This window comes from Phalangium opilio, unplaced genomic scaffold, assembly GCF_054372755.1.
Source record: "Phalangium opilio isolate 3A_F unplaced genomic scaffold, DU_Popi_V2 ptg000031l_1, whole genome shotgun sequence".
NCBI lineage: Eukaryota > Metazoa > Arthropoda > Arachnida > Opiliones > Phalangiidae > Phalangium > Phalangium opilio.
The window spans coordinates 14233197-14247427 of record NW_028324158.1 but is presented as its reverse complement, the minus strand read 5'-3'; the positions used below and the strand labels follow the sequence as shown (position 1 = coordinate 14247427).

At 34.4% G+C, this 14231-nt stretch overlaps 1 protein-coding gene across 7 annotated transcripts in view; it reads left to right on the top strand.

Moving 5' to 3' along the window:
* Positions 1–14231, top strand: part of raskol (Ras GTPase-activating protein raskol) — an 89620-nt gene that overhangs the window by 30482 nt on the left and 44907 nt on the right. The window contains exons 1-2 of one of the 7 annotated variants that reach the window (XM_089870584.1): positions 4427–4680; positions 9577–9708. The exons of 5 other annotated variants lie outside the window; for them this stretch is intronic. In XM_089870584.1, coding sequence (XP_089726710.1) covers positions 4626–4680; positions 9577–9708 — 187 coding nt within the window. In that variant the 5' untranslated portion in view covers positions 4427–4625. Of the gene's footprint in view, positions 1–4426; positions 4681–7466; positions 7655–9576; positions 9709–14231 lie in introns of those variants that run through there. One more of the 7 variants, XM_089870585.1, reaches the window with a different exon arrangement.

Below are 14231 nucleotides of genomic sequence, written 5' to 3'. Positions count from 1 at the left end.
AGGAAAATATTTCTTTAACTATCTCACGGGTGTAACATTATACACCGAGTCCCTACTCCTAAGCTACACGCGTGACATCCTCTTATATTAAGTGTCATTTTGGTTAGTGGATATTTCTTTAAATTTATAAGGGAACTGTCTCCATTTAAAGAAAAATTTTTAGAGCCAAAATATTAAGTTACGCAGTAATTTTAACGCCGTCGAATTTAACGAAAATTTTTAAAGGCAATTGTTTTTATTGTTAAGATACTCGTGTCGACCGTTAAAAAGTGGGTTGGGAAGGTGGCAAATGATTCAAGTGGTTGATATCACGATCTGATATAAAAAGAAAAAGAGCTCCAGAACTGTTTTAGGAAGAAAGAACTTCGGCCTCTAAACCATCTTCAATTCGTATTTAGTTTTTATTAGAGATTATGGTGGTACTTAAGTTGTCTGTCCCTTGATTAAAATAAAGCTTTACAATTTTGTTATCTCTGCCACTGATTGAACATTGGTTGTAAGATTGCTACGTAGAGGGCCCGCAATTTGGGCTATCATATACGTGAGGGATTTTACCGGAAGTGAAATTTAACTAGAGATATGACGCCACAAAGTTGGTGTGCCAATGCGACAAGAGAATATTGAGGTTGTTCAATTAGTATCGTTGCGTAAAGCACAATTTAAGCTAAATATTCATTGCGAGTATCACCAAACTGGAGATATGTCAACATAAAGTTAGGGTTGAAGTTTGCTGCGTCACTCGACTACTTGTTGGCTGTTCTTGAAGAACGGTTCCTTTTGTATACAAAGCGCACGCGCTCTTTTCTTAGGGCTAGAAGAAAACTGTTGCCTTCTTTGTGTGTGCGCGAGTGATTTTTGCTTAAGAAAGATATCTGGCTTTCAACACGCAATAACGCTTTACGTAAGGGTCAAACTAAAGCGACCAGCGAACCCACACATTCCATAGTCGCTATGGCGGCATCGCACCACACCACCAATAGTTAAGAGGCCTTCCTCTTGTGCTCCATAGCGCCCCCATCCCCCCTCACCATCAGTACCCAAAAAGGCAATTTCATTGTTCATTAGTTAAAATCCTTTGCCGTAATTGGAGCTCAACCAATAAGATAACAATGTTGTATATCTCGTTCTCGTAAAACTGCATGGTTAATGGATTTGTTGTTATAAAAATATGCGACTATAGTAAGGGCATCGTGAAGTTTTATGGTATATCAAGGTCATTGCGGGTCCTTTTTTAAGAATTACAAAATCCCATATGATATGTAAGATAAGATATACGACCATATTGGTGGATTTTGATCAAATGCACTAGGAAAGCTGAAATCCACCAATATGGCTACCAGAACTGTGGTGTAAAACTTAAGAGGGTCTGAAGTTACAAAGGTCTCCATGGCAACACAATACTTCATTCATAGAATTTATTTGAAATAATTCATGAAACCGGTTTTAATATTATTGAACGAGAACAAGGTTTTTTTATAAATAGACAAATTATTTTTTTATTCCAGGAATATGTGTGTTATATTTTCCCAACATCTTTTGCATTGAGATGATATAATATAATATATAAACCTGTTTCCATCAATATAAATATATTTTTTCTTTCAAAATTTTTATTTTTAATGGCCCGTACCTGTTCAAGGCGGGGCCCCCTATCTTACCTTCTCTTTCGAATTAGATTATTTTTTGATAATGAATTCGGTTCCAGGCACTGTCTCTATCGCCACTTTTAATTGGTTTATAAAGGAAAGGTACAATCTAAATATAAAACTTTGAAAATATTAAATAATTTCGTAGTATCACGTGGTAATTGTTGTCCAATGAATTGACTTACCTTTCTCTTTACTGTCTTTGTAACCTCAATTCTCTTTGCTTGTCTCAAAGCCAAGCTTCGGGGGTGAAGATTCAATATTTTTAGATCATGGAGTGAAGTGATTCTTGAATCACATCACCACGTGATTTCGTTGGGCTATTTCAATAGAAAGTGTGTCAAAAAGTGGTTTTAGTTTTGTTTTATTAATAGCTATAGCTGCTCTATGGGTCCTAAATCATCTTATTTTTTGGGGGGTAACTTATGCCCTTTAGTTACGATTTGACAAGGTGTATTTATAACATTTTTTAAAATTGTTTTGGCTTATTTTTAAGAAGGGTTACTTCATAATGTTATATGATTACGATATATAAATTTGTTTTGATCAAATGATCACTATGATTATGACAATCAGTTTAGCGTTAAATTGATTCTCATAAAGTTTTAAAAATTGGTGTATAATTTGTGATAAAACACGAAATTCGGGACAAAATCGTGAGCGTTAAAATAGATACGGTGTTTAAATATTATACTAAATTATATTTATCATAATTTACTATACTCCGTTAGCAACTTGTAAGGCGTTGAAAAGTCAAATTTCCCTTCAAATACTAACTCTAAATTATGACGTTGAAATGTAATAAATTAAATTATAGTTTTATTCAAGATGGTGGATGAATACGTAATGTTAAAGGATGGCAGGAAAGAAAATAGTTTATTGATCTAATATAGATACTTATCGATTTAGTACGGTCGTTTTTGAGCTAAAAATATAAACGGCCGAAATTTGAATTTAACGCTCCAGAAATGAGTAAAATTGATCCCCCAAAGTTCCACTGTACCATCAGAGAATCCATTCCCTTCTGCTCATAGCTAATTATTTTTTTCTTTTCGTTTCGTTTCTTGGGACTAGGCGCAAAATTAATGGGTGTACTTTGTAGAGTGGGCGGAGTTTACTACGTGATTTATGACGGATTAAATTAGCTGCATTATTAATTTCAATCAAGGCCCATATATATATTAAAGTCTATTTTATTCTTTCAAGTTAGGTAGACCCTAATTGTGATTTATTTTGAAATTGGATTACAATGTAACGTTTCATCGTCACTTTAAAATTATAGTCGACGGTTAATCACTCATGTTTACGTGTAATTTTAATTAAATTAAATGAAATTTAATTAAAATAATTATTAGTGGAAGTTCTATAAAAATATCAGCTCAAATTTTATCGAAAATAATCAGGTATAAAATTATTATTAATTTATTTTGATAATTAATAACGATTAATATTAATTATTCAATTAAATTGATGTATTTAAAAATACGATAGTGTGCTACCCCTCTAAACGACCCGAAATCTAGCCCGGGCCAAGTATAGATACAATGTATATAAAATAATTTATTTCTTAAAAAAATATTCTGCTTTAATCTCAGACAGATTAATTCAGCATTTTTTTTATGGGGTCCGTACTTCCGTAACTTATGCTAAAAAGAAAGAAATTATAAACCAAAAAAACGTTTTGACCCAAATATTCCTGAGATTTAAAAGGACCCCCCCTAAAAAATACATACTTCTTTTGTAACAAGTAACAAGGGGAAGCTAATACCTACCCAGGTTGGCTAGATGCTTCAATGGTTAGCTTTTTTGATACAAGCCAAAAACATTTTTCTTTATTCCTATTTTTGTGTGTAGATAAAAACATACTCCGGTGTGATACCGTTCATACCCTTGATATCATGTGTTGCTAAGTCTAAAAAAAATACCTGGTATGGTTTTTATCTTTTTGAGAAAAAGTCATGATCCATAACATTCGATGGTAGCTAGCTGATAAATTTATACTGGGCTAAGTTTTTATCTGTAACAATAAGTTACGTTTTTAGTTTATTAGGCTAGGGCCTTTGCTGTGAAAAATTAACCAAGAACCAGGCAACCCCCTTTATAAAACCGTATTTCGTAGTTCCTGAAACAATGCTGCACGAAAAACGTTTTTATTTTCGATTAGGCTTAAGTTTAATCGTGTTTTTTTACACCTGTCTGAATGGTTGTTAAGCCTAATTTTTCATGATTTTATATAAATGTCCTTGGGTATTTTACAATTTTACAGCCCGAAAAGGTGTACTCGTGTTTTTCTCACATTCAATTTAAACTAAAGCTTAATTTTTAGGCCTAATTCTCATAATTTAAACGGTCCCTAGAGAAATATATTAATTCCAAAAACTATTGTGCTTAATCCGTTTAATTAGTAATTACAGTCCTCCGTGATCCTTCTCTTACACGCTAATTAAGGATAATTAAAATACTAGCTTCGTTAAATAAGTTCTCTGTAGATGAAAAATGGCCGAGATAAAATTCTTCGTAACATCGTTCCTCTTTCTAGCTCACGTAATTTGATCTATTTCTAATTTTTCATCTCGGCATTTCAAAAGACAGAGGCTTAGCGTATTTATACAGGCGGTGGATTGGAAAAAAAGCTGGCGCGTTTCTAGTTCGAATCACGTGACGCGAATCGAGGCCCCCTGATTGGTTCTTATTCCTCACATCCCCCCTAGGTTTAGCCGATAACGGAAAGCGGCCCAAAGGCGGCGAGCAGCGTCTCCCTTAAGCAGACGCTCAGACAGTCATTTTAAATGCACCAGCGAGAAAGTTTAGTTTTCAACTTTGTTGCACTTTTAGCGTCGGTATAAGTTTAAGTTTTCGGTGTTTTTGATGTGAAAATGTTATAACCAATGGATTAACGCGTTACCTAAGGATGTAATCTACAATTTGTGATCATTTTGGGAACTAATTTCGTGTAAAAAGATTAAATTTAAGTGTGAAATGTCATTATCACGCTCGTTGTCCAAGCTATTATGTGGTAGCCACCTGGCGGCAGGTTAGTTGTTTTTTGCAACTTTTTTAAACATCGCGTTGGATTTTTTTGAATTGAAAAATATTATGTACGTACTCTGGAAGTTTCACGAAGTAATCTTAAATATTGTTAAGGTTTTGTATTGATATAATAAGGGGGTTAAAGTTCAATTTACGTCTGGAAGTTGGGTACGATCTTTGTACTTTGAAGTTGAACCCATTTTTAACTACGATGGTTGTTTCTGAGGGTGTTAATTAACGAGACACTTAATTAAAAAAGGTTTCTTAGAAACGTAAGGCTTAATTCCGTCATTTTAAACACCAGAATGTGGTGAATCATACGAATCCATTTAAAAGTACAATATATGCACCAGTTTCTTGAAAAATGGTGACCTAATAGTACGAACACCACCCTCTAAAAAAAAGCAAAACCTACGATACTATTTTTTGTCTGACGCCTTTGTGAAAAAAGGCAAGTTCAAAAACTGCCCACACTTTGACAAAATTACCTTAATTTGAATTTTTGGAAATGGTAATAATGTATAGTACCACTTTGGTTAGAGCGGGATTTCCACCAAGAGCATTATAGGTTTCCATAAATTTGCATAAGTAGGCAAAGGCTTAGGAACGAATGGACATTTTCTGAATTTTGATTTATATCGGATGTATGTTTCCCCCTATAGACTTTAGAGTTATTTATTTAGTTTGTTGTTAATGGTTTCTTGTAGTCGCAAAACCAACTCGTGTCAGAAATGTACTGAAGTTTATAAGTTGAAGTAATTCAGGGGAGTTTAAAAATTACTCCAAAGGGTCAGGGAAGAGTTAGGCAATTAACAAATGGAAATAAAAAGTTAGGGAAAACCCTGAGAAAGAGAAAAAGTCTGGGAATTTGAATCCAAAAACTTGACGTCACAAAATATTTAACCACAACAAAATATTAAATTTCACTGACAATTTTGACGTTTGACATTTGAGGAAGTGTTTTACTTTGACGTTATGGACTTCAATTATAACTTTCGGTTCCTTGTCAGTGGAAATTCTAAGAAATTCATTAATATATCGAAACTGCAGTCAAATATTTTTTAAACTAACTTTCAATGGGATAGTACTGTTAGAGTATGTCAACGAATTTATATATTTATTTATGAGGTCGCGTGTATTGAAATAAATATATATATATATATATTATTTTGGGATCTCTTCTTCTATACATTCGGTTCATTCAAGGAACCATTAATTTTGGCATTTTTTATTTCTTGAACTTTCTTGTGGGTTGCCCGACTTGACCCGTATGCTAAAAATCATTCTTCAAGTCTTTGAAAAGTTAAGACATTTTTTTTTCGTTTTGTATTTTAGTTGGGATAAGAAATATCAGATGGCGTAATACTCCTGTCATGTAAGGTTTTATTTATGATTAAATTAAAGGGAAGATGAACTTGAAATATTGAGTTAGATATTTGCAATTGTAAGGAGTGAGAAAATTAATAGCAGACGATTTTAAGAGTTATTTTACAAAAAAGTCTGTTGCAAGAAATAACCATTAGAGGGGGAACATAATTTGAAAGTGGATGATCTATGAAATTAACTTTCAATTCGGTTTGATTATTCTTTAGGCGATATTCTCTTTAATGTCTGAGCCTCTTTAGGTATGGCGTAATCATCTCAGGTACATACGTCACGCAATTTGAAGAGAAGCGAATCTAGCCATTGGAATTTCCAGTTAAATTGAAATAATTTTTATTAAAAAAAACGCAGATAAGATAAGGTTGGTTTTTGTTTAAGTAGAACTTAAGCTACCGTTCCAAAAGACACCTCGATTTTGACGTTATACTGGGCGGAAGTGACGCAATATTTTTCTTGGAGAAAAATCGCTTCAGACTTTAGTATACGTAACAATCTTTATCTCTATTTTCAAAACGAAAACGGTTAGTTAGTTAATTATCTGGATATGGATAACCCCAATTATAATTATAATTTTTTTGTAAGTTGAAAGACCTTGCCGACACCCAGCACAGCGCAGTCTAAATAATCGGTAGACATAACATAACATTAAACGGATATATGCTGTATTTTGTTATTATATATTAAAGGTCGTAACTGTATATATATATTTTAACGGAAGCCATTATTCATTAGAAATGTACAAACGAATTTTGAAACAAACGAAACCGCCGTCCGTCGTGTTCGCACTATGATCTTACTATTAAAATTGGTGATGATTAAATTTAAATGTTATACTCTTAGTAAGTGCGAACAGACTCTATTTTATTTAGGCGGAACTATGGGAAGCGGGGAACCCCTAGCATTTCCCCTTCGAAAAATATAACGTTCCACAAGCGGCAGGCTCTATGAAAGCGACTTAGCTTAATAGAGGAAGTGGTTGAGACACTCCGTTTACTTCCGTTGTCATTTTGAAATTATATGTTAACTAGTTAGTTTCTGTGTAAATTACTGTTACGCCATCTGAGTTATTTCATTTACTGGTAGTGTCGGCATTCACCTATAAAGAACGGGGTCACAGGGTCAGGTCAGGGAAAATCTGAAGAGAAAGTCGGGAAATTTGATTCAATTTGTTTTACTTGAAGCCAAAATTCTTATGGGCCACTTCTGCCTTGTATTTTTCTCAACCATCTCATTTAATTGTGGTGTTTTAATAGGGGGCGCTTTTGAAGGAAGTTAGTTCCCCCTACCCGGTTGACTTCCACTTTCAACTAAAAGATATCTGAGAACGTTTCCCCTCTCTTTTGGAGTTTGTTTCCGTCAGCTTGCCTTTAGGTTTTTATTAGTTTCTTCAAAATTAGTTAGTTTTCGCTTTAACTATTGCCAACCAAACTTTCGCGCTTACTAAAGGACGTATTGCTTAATAATAAAAAATAGCGAATTCAAAATTAGCGTCAAAACGGCTAGAAATTCCGTTTGTTCCGACCCATGCGCCACTTTTGGTATGGCGTGTCGCGGGGTTTGGTCAACTATTAAACGTAGAAGGAAATACCAAACTCGTAAGTTGTTGTTGTTTAGAATTGACCAATATTTTATTTGCAAAAAATAGATAAATATTGAAACCGGGAAAATTCTGGGCATTTCTGAAATGTTTTATTTAATTTTCCCCTTAAATTATTTATTTTCCCCTTAAATAATTAATTTAATTACGTATAAACGTTGTAGATTTACTAGATTAAGTGGATAATTTTAACTATGCACTTCCGGTACAATTTCCCTAAGTAGAAGTAGAAATTACGTGTCTTTAAAGTATTTGGTTGTGGGCGAAAAGTTATAGAAAAATCGTTCGTTAAACTCTAAATATTTGACGTGAGTACTCGTGACGTCATCAATGGGGGACCAATTTTAGTCATGGCGAATCTAATTAGTCTTAGATAATAAGTATAGTTAGCTAATTTTAAGCGAAATTCGAGCTAAAGTTGCGTAAAGTTTAAGGCTTAACACTCACTGTAAGATTGAGCAATGAAAGGAAAGCCAACCGCCGCTAAAGGTTGTCAGTCTGTCATTCAGAAATTTCGGCTTGCTCTTCTAGTTTATTTTTAGATTGTTTCTAACCATCGCGTTTAAGGTCTTCCCATCACCAAGGACGGGATATACTACTTCGACTTCATCTGTCTCTCCCTTCTGGTGTTTTCAATTTAGGCTTAGCATAAATCGAAAACAAGTTCCCAAATGGAAAACAATAAACAACTGGCACTAGAATGCGTGCAATTTGAAAAAAATGAATGTTTTAAAATTTTGCATAAATTCTTCGAGATATTTTTAGCTCCTTGCAAAGTCGCTAAAAGACTAGAGTTTTATTTTATTTTAAAACTAAGGCTTATTTTTATTGAAGTTGGTGGAATTTTTCCCAAAGTATTGATTTTTTTGTTGCTCCTAAATTTATGTACCGTGTATTGCCAAAAATTTACGGAGCTTGGTAATAGTTCATCCCAATCTAAATAGCCAGTACAACTAAGACTAGAACCCCCCCCCTGTTAAATCCATAGATATTTGAAGTCTATAAAAGAAAGTAAAAAAATTAAAACTTTCTAAAAGTATATTTTTAACGACCTTACGGATAATTTAAAATTGCTACGGTGACGAAGTTTGGTTGGCAAGGTCCAACCATCTGGGTATAATTGTCAACTTAACAGTGTCTATGTAGGCCTAGCTTAGCTTTCGCTAACGATTTTCGCTACAAACTAGGTCGGCGAGCAATTATTAAAGAAAGATTGCAAAACCGCAAAGCGTAACTTTAATATATATATTAACCAATGCCAGACTCGCTCGCTACATGGTGCTTAATTTTAGACGTTTATTATAGGTTTTATGCTAATTTAGGCGTGTTAAAAATGGCACCAAGAAAAATATAAACAAAAGACAGCCCCCCCTCCTGGTGTTCTTTTCGAGTACTACCAAGCGCGTGACGCAATTGTTAAAAGCGCGCGTAATTTTTGAAATTAAAAATTAGGCTTAACAGAAATTGACAAAACACGTGGCGTTAAAAAGCGCGCGAAATTAAAAGGCACGTGGAATTACAAAAATACATAACGCACGAGATTTGAAAAATTTAATATTAGGCTTAAGAATTGACAAAGCACGTGGGATTACAAAGCACGTGAATTTTTTTAAATTTAAAGGTTTTAAACCATACGTATTAATTTGAATAACGATACCATTGGGATTATATACTCATTTGAGTATATTAATGATAATATTAACTTGTCCTTCAGAAATGCCCGGGGTTTCCTGATCTTTAAGGCCTAAAAGCCAAGGCGCTTAAGTATTGAATATAATTTCTAAAGGGGGTGGGTTGGTATTGGGGGGGGGGGAAGAGTTATTCTTGATAATTATCGACGTGAAACTTCCAGTTGGTGTGTTATGAATAATTTATAGATTTTACGAGAATATTAAAACGTGGCTGTAATTAATTCTATAGAAGTCGATGATGATCGAGTTAATAGACGCCATACTATCGGGATACCTTCAATTAGACCCGGTACTGATCCTACGGATTACTACGTATCTTCTGAAGACTTCAGTTTATCAACTTCGTCGCAAGAATTTAAAGGTAGAAACAATGGTTTTATTTTTGTTTGTGTGGTAGGGAAGGGAAGGGTTATTGAGGTCAAAGTTTAAAGTGTATTCAATGTTTTAAAACATTACCATGGTGCCTAAGAACTTGGGTTTGAAAATATTTAAATAGTGGTGGATTTGAGTGTTTAAGAACCGTTTAACGTATAATTGTTGCGCAAGAAATACCTTTTTAGTAAAAAAAGAAAGAAATATATATAAGAAAAGGAAAAATTCGTGATTCTCATATTAGACATCTGTAGGTTAATGTTAGAAGCCCGCTTTTGAAGAAGCCAACCGGTTTTTTTGTTGAAAATAAGAATAAGAAAAGCCCAGCTTGGTTATCATCAACTATTACTCAACGCTCCTATCTTATATAGCGCCACCACGTGGTATTATTATCTTTTTCTTATAATTTCAACTTAGAAAGAAAAACCGTTGAAAACCTTTTTTGACACCTTTCATTCAAAATTTATATATTCTATTCATTTTACGGTTCACCCCGAATTTGCCTTAAGTCTCAAATGAAATTAAATAAGAGACTTGGGTTTACTCCTATTGAATTTTGCGCGTGCGTTATTTTGAAAAAAAAATCGTTGTTGCGCGTGCATATTTTATGAATGGCATACTTACGTAACGGCAGTGATACGCCCTTAATTGTATTGGAACCTAAGGGGAATTAACATGGACTGCCATGGGATAAGATTAAAATATATAAAGCGTAACGAGACACGCGATTTTTTTTTATTTTATTTTTAGACCAAGGCTTAACTAATAAGTCTTTGTTCATAATATAGAGTGTAACTATGGGGTATATATTTTCCCACGTGATTGGCTCGCGCATGCTCATTCAACCGCGTTTCCGGTTAAACTATTTTAAATGGTTTAGTTCACATTTAATTACACGTGACACATGTTTACTGACATTTATTTATTTGTAAAATAAAATGAATACGTCTTAAAAGCAATTTCCCCCTTAAAATCAGTGGTAGAAGTGACGTCATAACTTGCTCCCCCCCTTTTGCAAACCGCTCTTTTAAAGAAGAAGAGAAAGTTAATGTCAGGTGAAATTTGCAAGTATTATAACTTGATTGTCCTCGTTGAAGCTAATTCAATTCGAATGATGAAGCTGAAATAAGCTCCTTTTCAAATCAAGTTCCGAGCAAATTGAATGCGAAGAAAATCTCTCTGTTATACCTTCTTCTTTTGTCTTTCCGTTTCAATTGGTTCACTAAATTCACTGCTGGGATTGATTGTGTCACACACCCAATCTCTCCATTACGCAATCTCAGAAGAAATGTCTGTTAAGAGAGATGCAGCTTTTGTGTCAGTTTTCTTCAAGGAAATGTGAAATTGTTACGTTTATGTGTAGTACCAAAGGTAAATAGGGACTGTGCATGGTGGAAGCCCGAAGTAGTGCCCAGTATGATGTGATTTTTACGACATCTCTCTAGGTTCTATTGTTAATTAACCAATCTGCGCTCTAAATCATTTTATTGAATTTTGTTCGTGGTATTGATACGTTAAAAATTATATTTTTGCTTGCAGGATTACATTTCACATTATCTTTGAAATATGCCTGTAAAAATACCTTTTTACTTTGATAAGGGGGTCTAGCCCCCTTCTGAAATAAAGGAAAGGGGTAGGGTGGTTTAATGCAATGCTGAAGAAGGGATTTTTACGCCATAGGAACGAACTGGTTCAGTCATCCACTTTTACTCACGCTCAATTACATTTTTTTTCTTTCTTTTTCTGGCGTAATGTTGTGTGTATCTCAAAACCTAGGTAGCTCTTTTCTTATTGCATCGAGTTGTACTGTACCAGTCTATGCTTTTAAAAGTTTATAACTTAATGCGTCTGACTCGTTCTCGTATGCCTACCTTCCTACCTATTCTGGTTTTGTTCGCATTCGAACAGTCCATTAGGCCTATGGTTATTATATTTTTAAGTATATAATTAAATAAACTGCGTTAAACACGTACGAACGAAGCGTGCACGTGATCGCGTGGAATTCAAATTTTTAGTTTATAAGTGTAGCTCGTGAGAATGTCTTTATACGTGACTGTATTACCGCGAACAGAATTAACTTTAATGTGGTCAGGTTATGTTTATTTATTTATTGTTAATATTATTTTAAGTTTGATTATCTCAAGAACTAATTAACGTAGGCGGAAGTTTTTGGTTTCGTTTGAAAGAGGATGATTTGGTCTATTAGGGACCCAAGTTGTTTCGTATTTGCGTTTATATTTTTAGAGATATTACGCCTCAAAATTGGTCATATTCCACGAACCTTAAGAAATTATATTTGCAAAAGTACTTATGGTTTAGGGCGTTGCGTCATTCCTATAGTGATGATGGCAGCTGCTATTAAGAGACGTATTTTTGAAGACTTTACCATTGTATTCTTGCGGTCCGAGTCCGAGGAATCGCCTAGCTATTATTTCGAGTTTTTGAAAAGGATTCACTTACATCCTTAATGGCTTTTTTCTTTTTTTAAACCCCAAACATTCTTTAGTACCTTAAAATCTGGTTTTTGACCTCTTGAAAAATATACTCTTGTCAAAAATACCCAAGTTATAATATTATAGAAACGCCATTGCAATAGTTACTACAATGTCTTAAACAGAAATAGAACAATAGAACTTGGAAATTATATTAATCACCTTAATTACTTAGTTTTTTTTTTTGAAAGATGGGTCAATTGTAGTGTACTATTGAAAACCACAAATAGACTATGTGACATGTAATTTCAGTTGAAAGTTATCTTTATTTAGATTTCCTCTAGCACAACTTAAAAAATTAATTCTTATCAGATTGGTTTTTAATGCTCTGCATCTTTCCGTAATTAATTTAAAATAATAAAAACAATACACGGCCCGTTCACATTATTTTCTACAGCAGGAATATTTAATTAAGTAGCTTCATTTAATTTCGTTATAGAAGACAAAGGATGTGTGTGAACGAAACCTTGAGATGGAATTTAAGGTAGAAAAGGGGGAGGGAGGGGGTTACGCGTTGCTAATGTTTTCTTTGAACGCGAGTAAAAATGAATTTTTGTTTTAGTTACGTTAGGCCTAGCGTGTGGGGCTAAAATTCTGGGAAACAATAAAAGAGCTTGGTTAATATTGTAGATAAACAACAACGTTATGGACGGAAGGAAAGACTCCGTATTTTCCACTTGGATGAGTTTTTCTACTTTCTTTACTCCATGACTAGCTTCCTTTTATTTTAGCACTATTTTTTCTCCCTCTAAAGGGAAACTGAAATACCACTCTATTGTGTGTTTTGTTAAAAGCTCAATATTTCCAACCCTAATTGTTGTAGGCCCAAGTATTTAGTACCATTGAGTAGAGGAAAATGTGGGCTATCGTATCCTAAAATGGTTTGACTGGTTACCTCTCTAGGTTAGAGTTAATAAAGGTTGAAGTTGCAAGGGCTACGGTTTAAAGTTTTTCGACTTTTATTCAAAACCCTTTATCTCGAGTCCTAATTGACGTACACATTAGAAATTAGTACCATTGTGTAGAGAAAAATTGGGGCTATAACACCCTCTAAGGGTTTCCCTAAAAGTTTTCCCAATCTTAGGTAATTTGGGAAGTCGTGTATTCCCAAATATACGAAACGAATTGCGTAGATATCAGTGAGAGACAAGAGATTTTTCCCAGATACACTTTTGCAACTCCACGTATTTATGACGTCTGGAAAGTTGTACCATAGTACGTACCCCCAGGTACCCTATTCCATTTTATATCCACTTTAAAAGGCGGGAGATCCCCCAGCCGGGTTTTTTGGTAAAAAAAAATTGCCCACCGCGTATATACGTAAGAAGGAAAAAAAAGGAAAAGAAAGCCAGCGTAGCCACCCCCGCTTTCCATTGGATGGATCTTTAAACTCAGCAGAGAAGCTAGCTAGCTAGTCTAGAGAGAGTGTATAACCAAGGTGCTACTTGCAAGTATAACCAAGCCACTAAAATACTCCCAGTCTCTTGTTGGAAGTTGGCCTTTTCATTTGTGTTCTCGCGCGCGCGTTCAGAATTTAGTTTCAGTTTAGTTTAGTTACGGACCACGTGACGACCAAGTTGATCTACTTTTAATGGTTATTGTATGTTAATGGTTAGCTTGTATTGAAGTTAGCAATGTATTGATTCCAGTTAGGCGCACGAATTTTCGTGTAGTCCTCTAATGTGTTTACTTTATTTGAACGGAACGGTTGTTAGGAACTCTATCGTTATTCTAGTACTAAGAAACTATAGTGTGTCATTATTTTGCTGCTCTGGCGTTAAGTGAAACGCTACCGGAGTTTTATTAGATTCGGAGTGACCACTCGGACGGACCGGACGTTTGTTCTTTCTTCGTTTGAATTTACCATGGTTTTGTTGACGTGCTTATTGAAATTGCGTGGGTTGGTTATTGCAATTTGTTCGCGCTAAAATATCTTAGCACGTGGTCACGTGCAGTTACTTCGTAAATTTGTAATTTAAATACTCGTGAACCCTTTTAGTCTCGTGCTTCGAATTCGCGC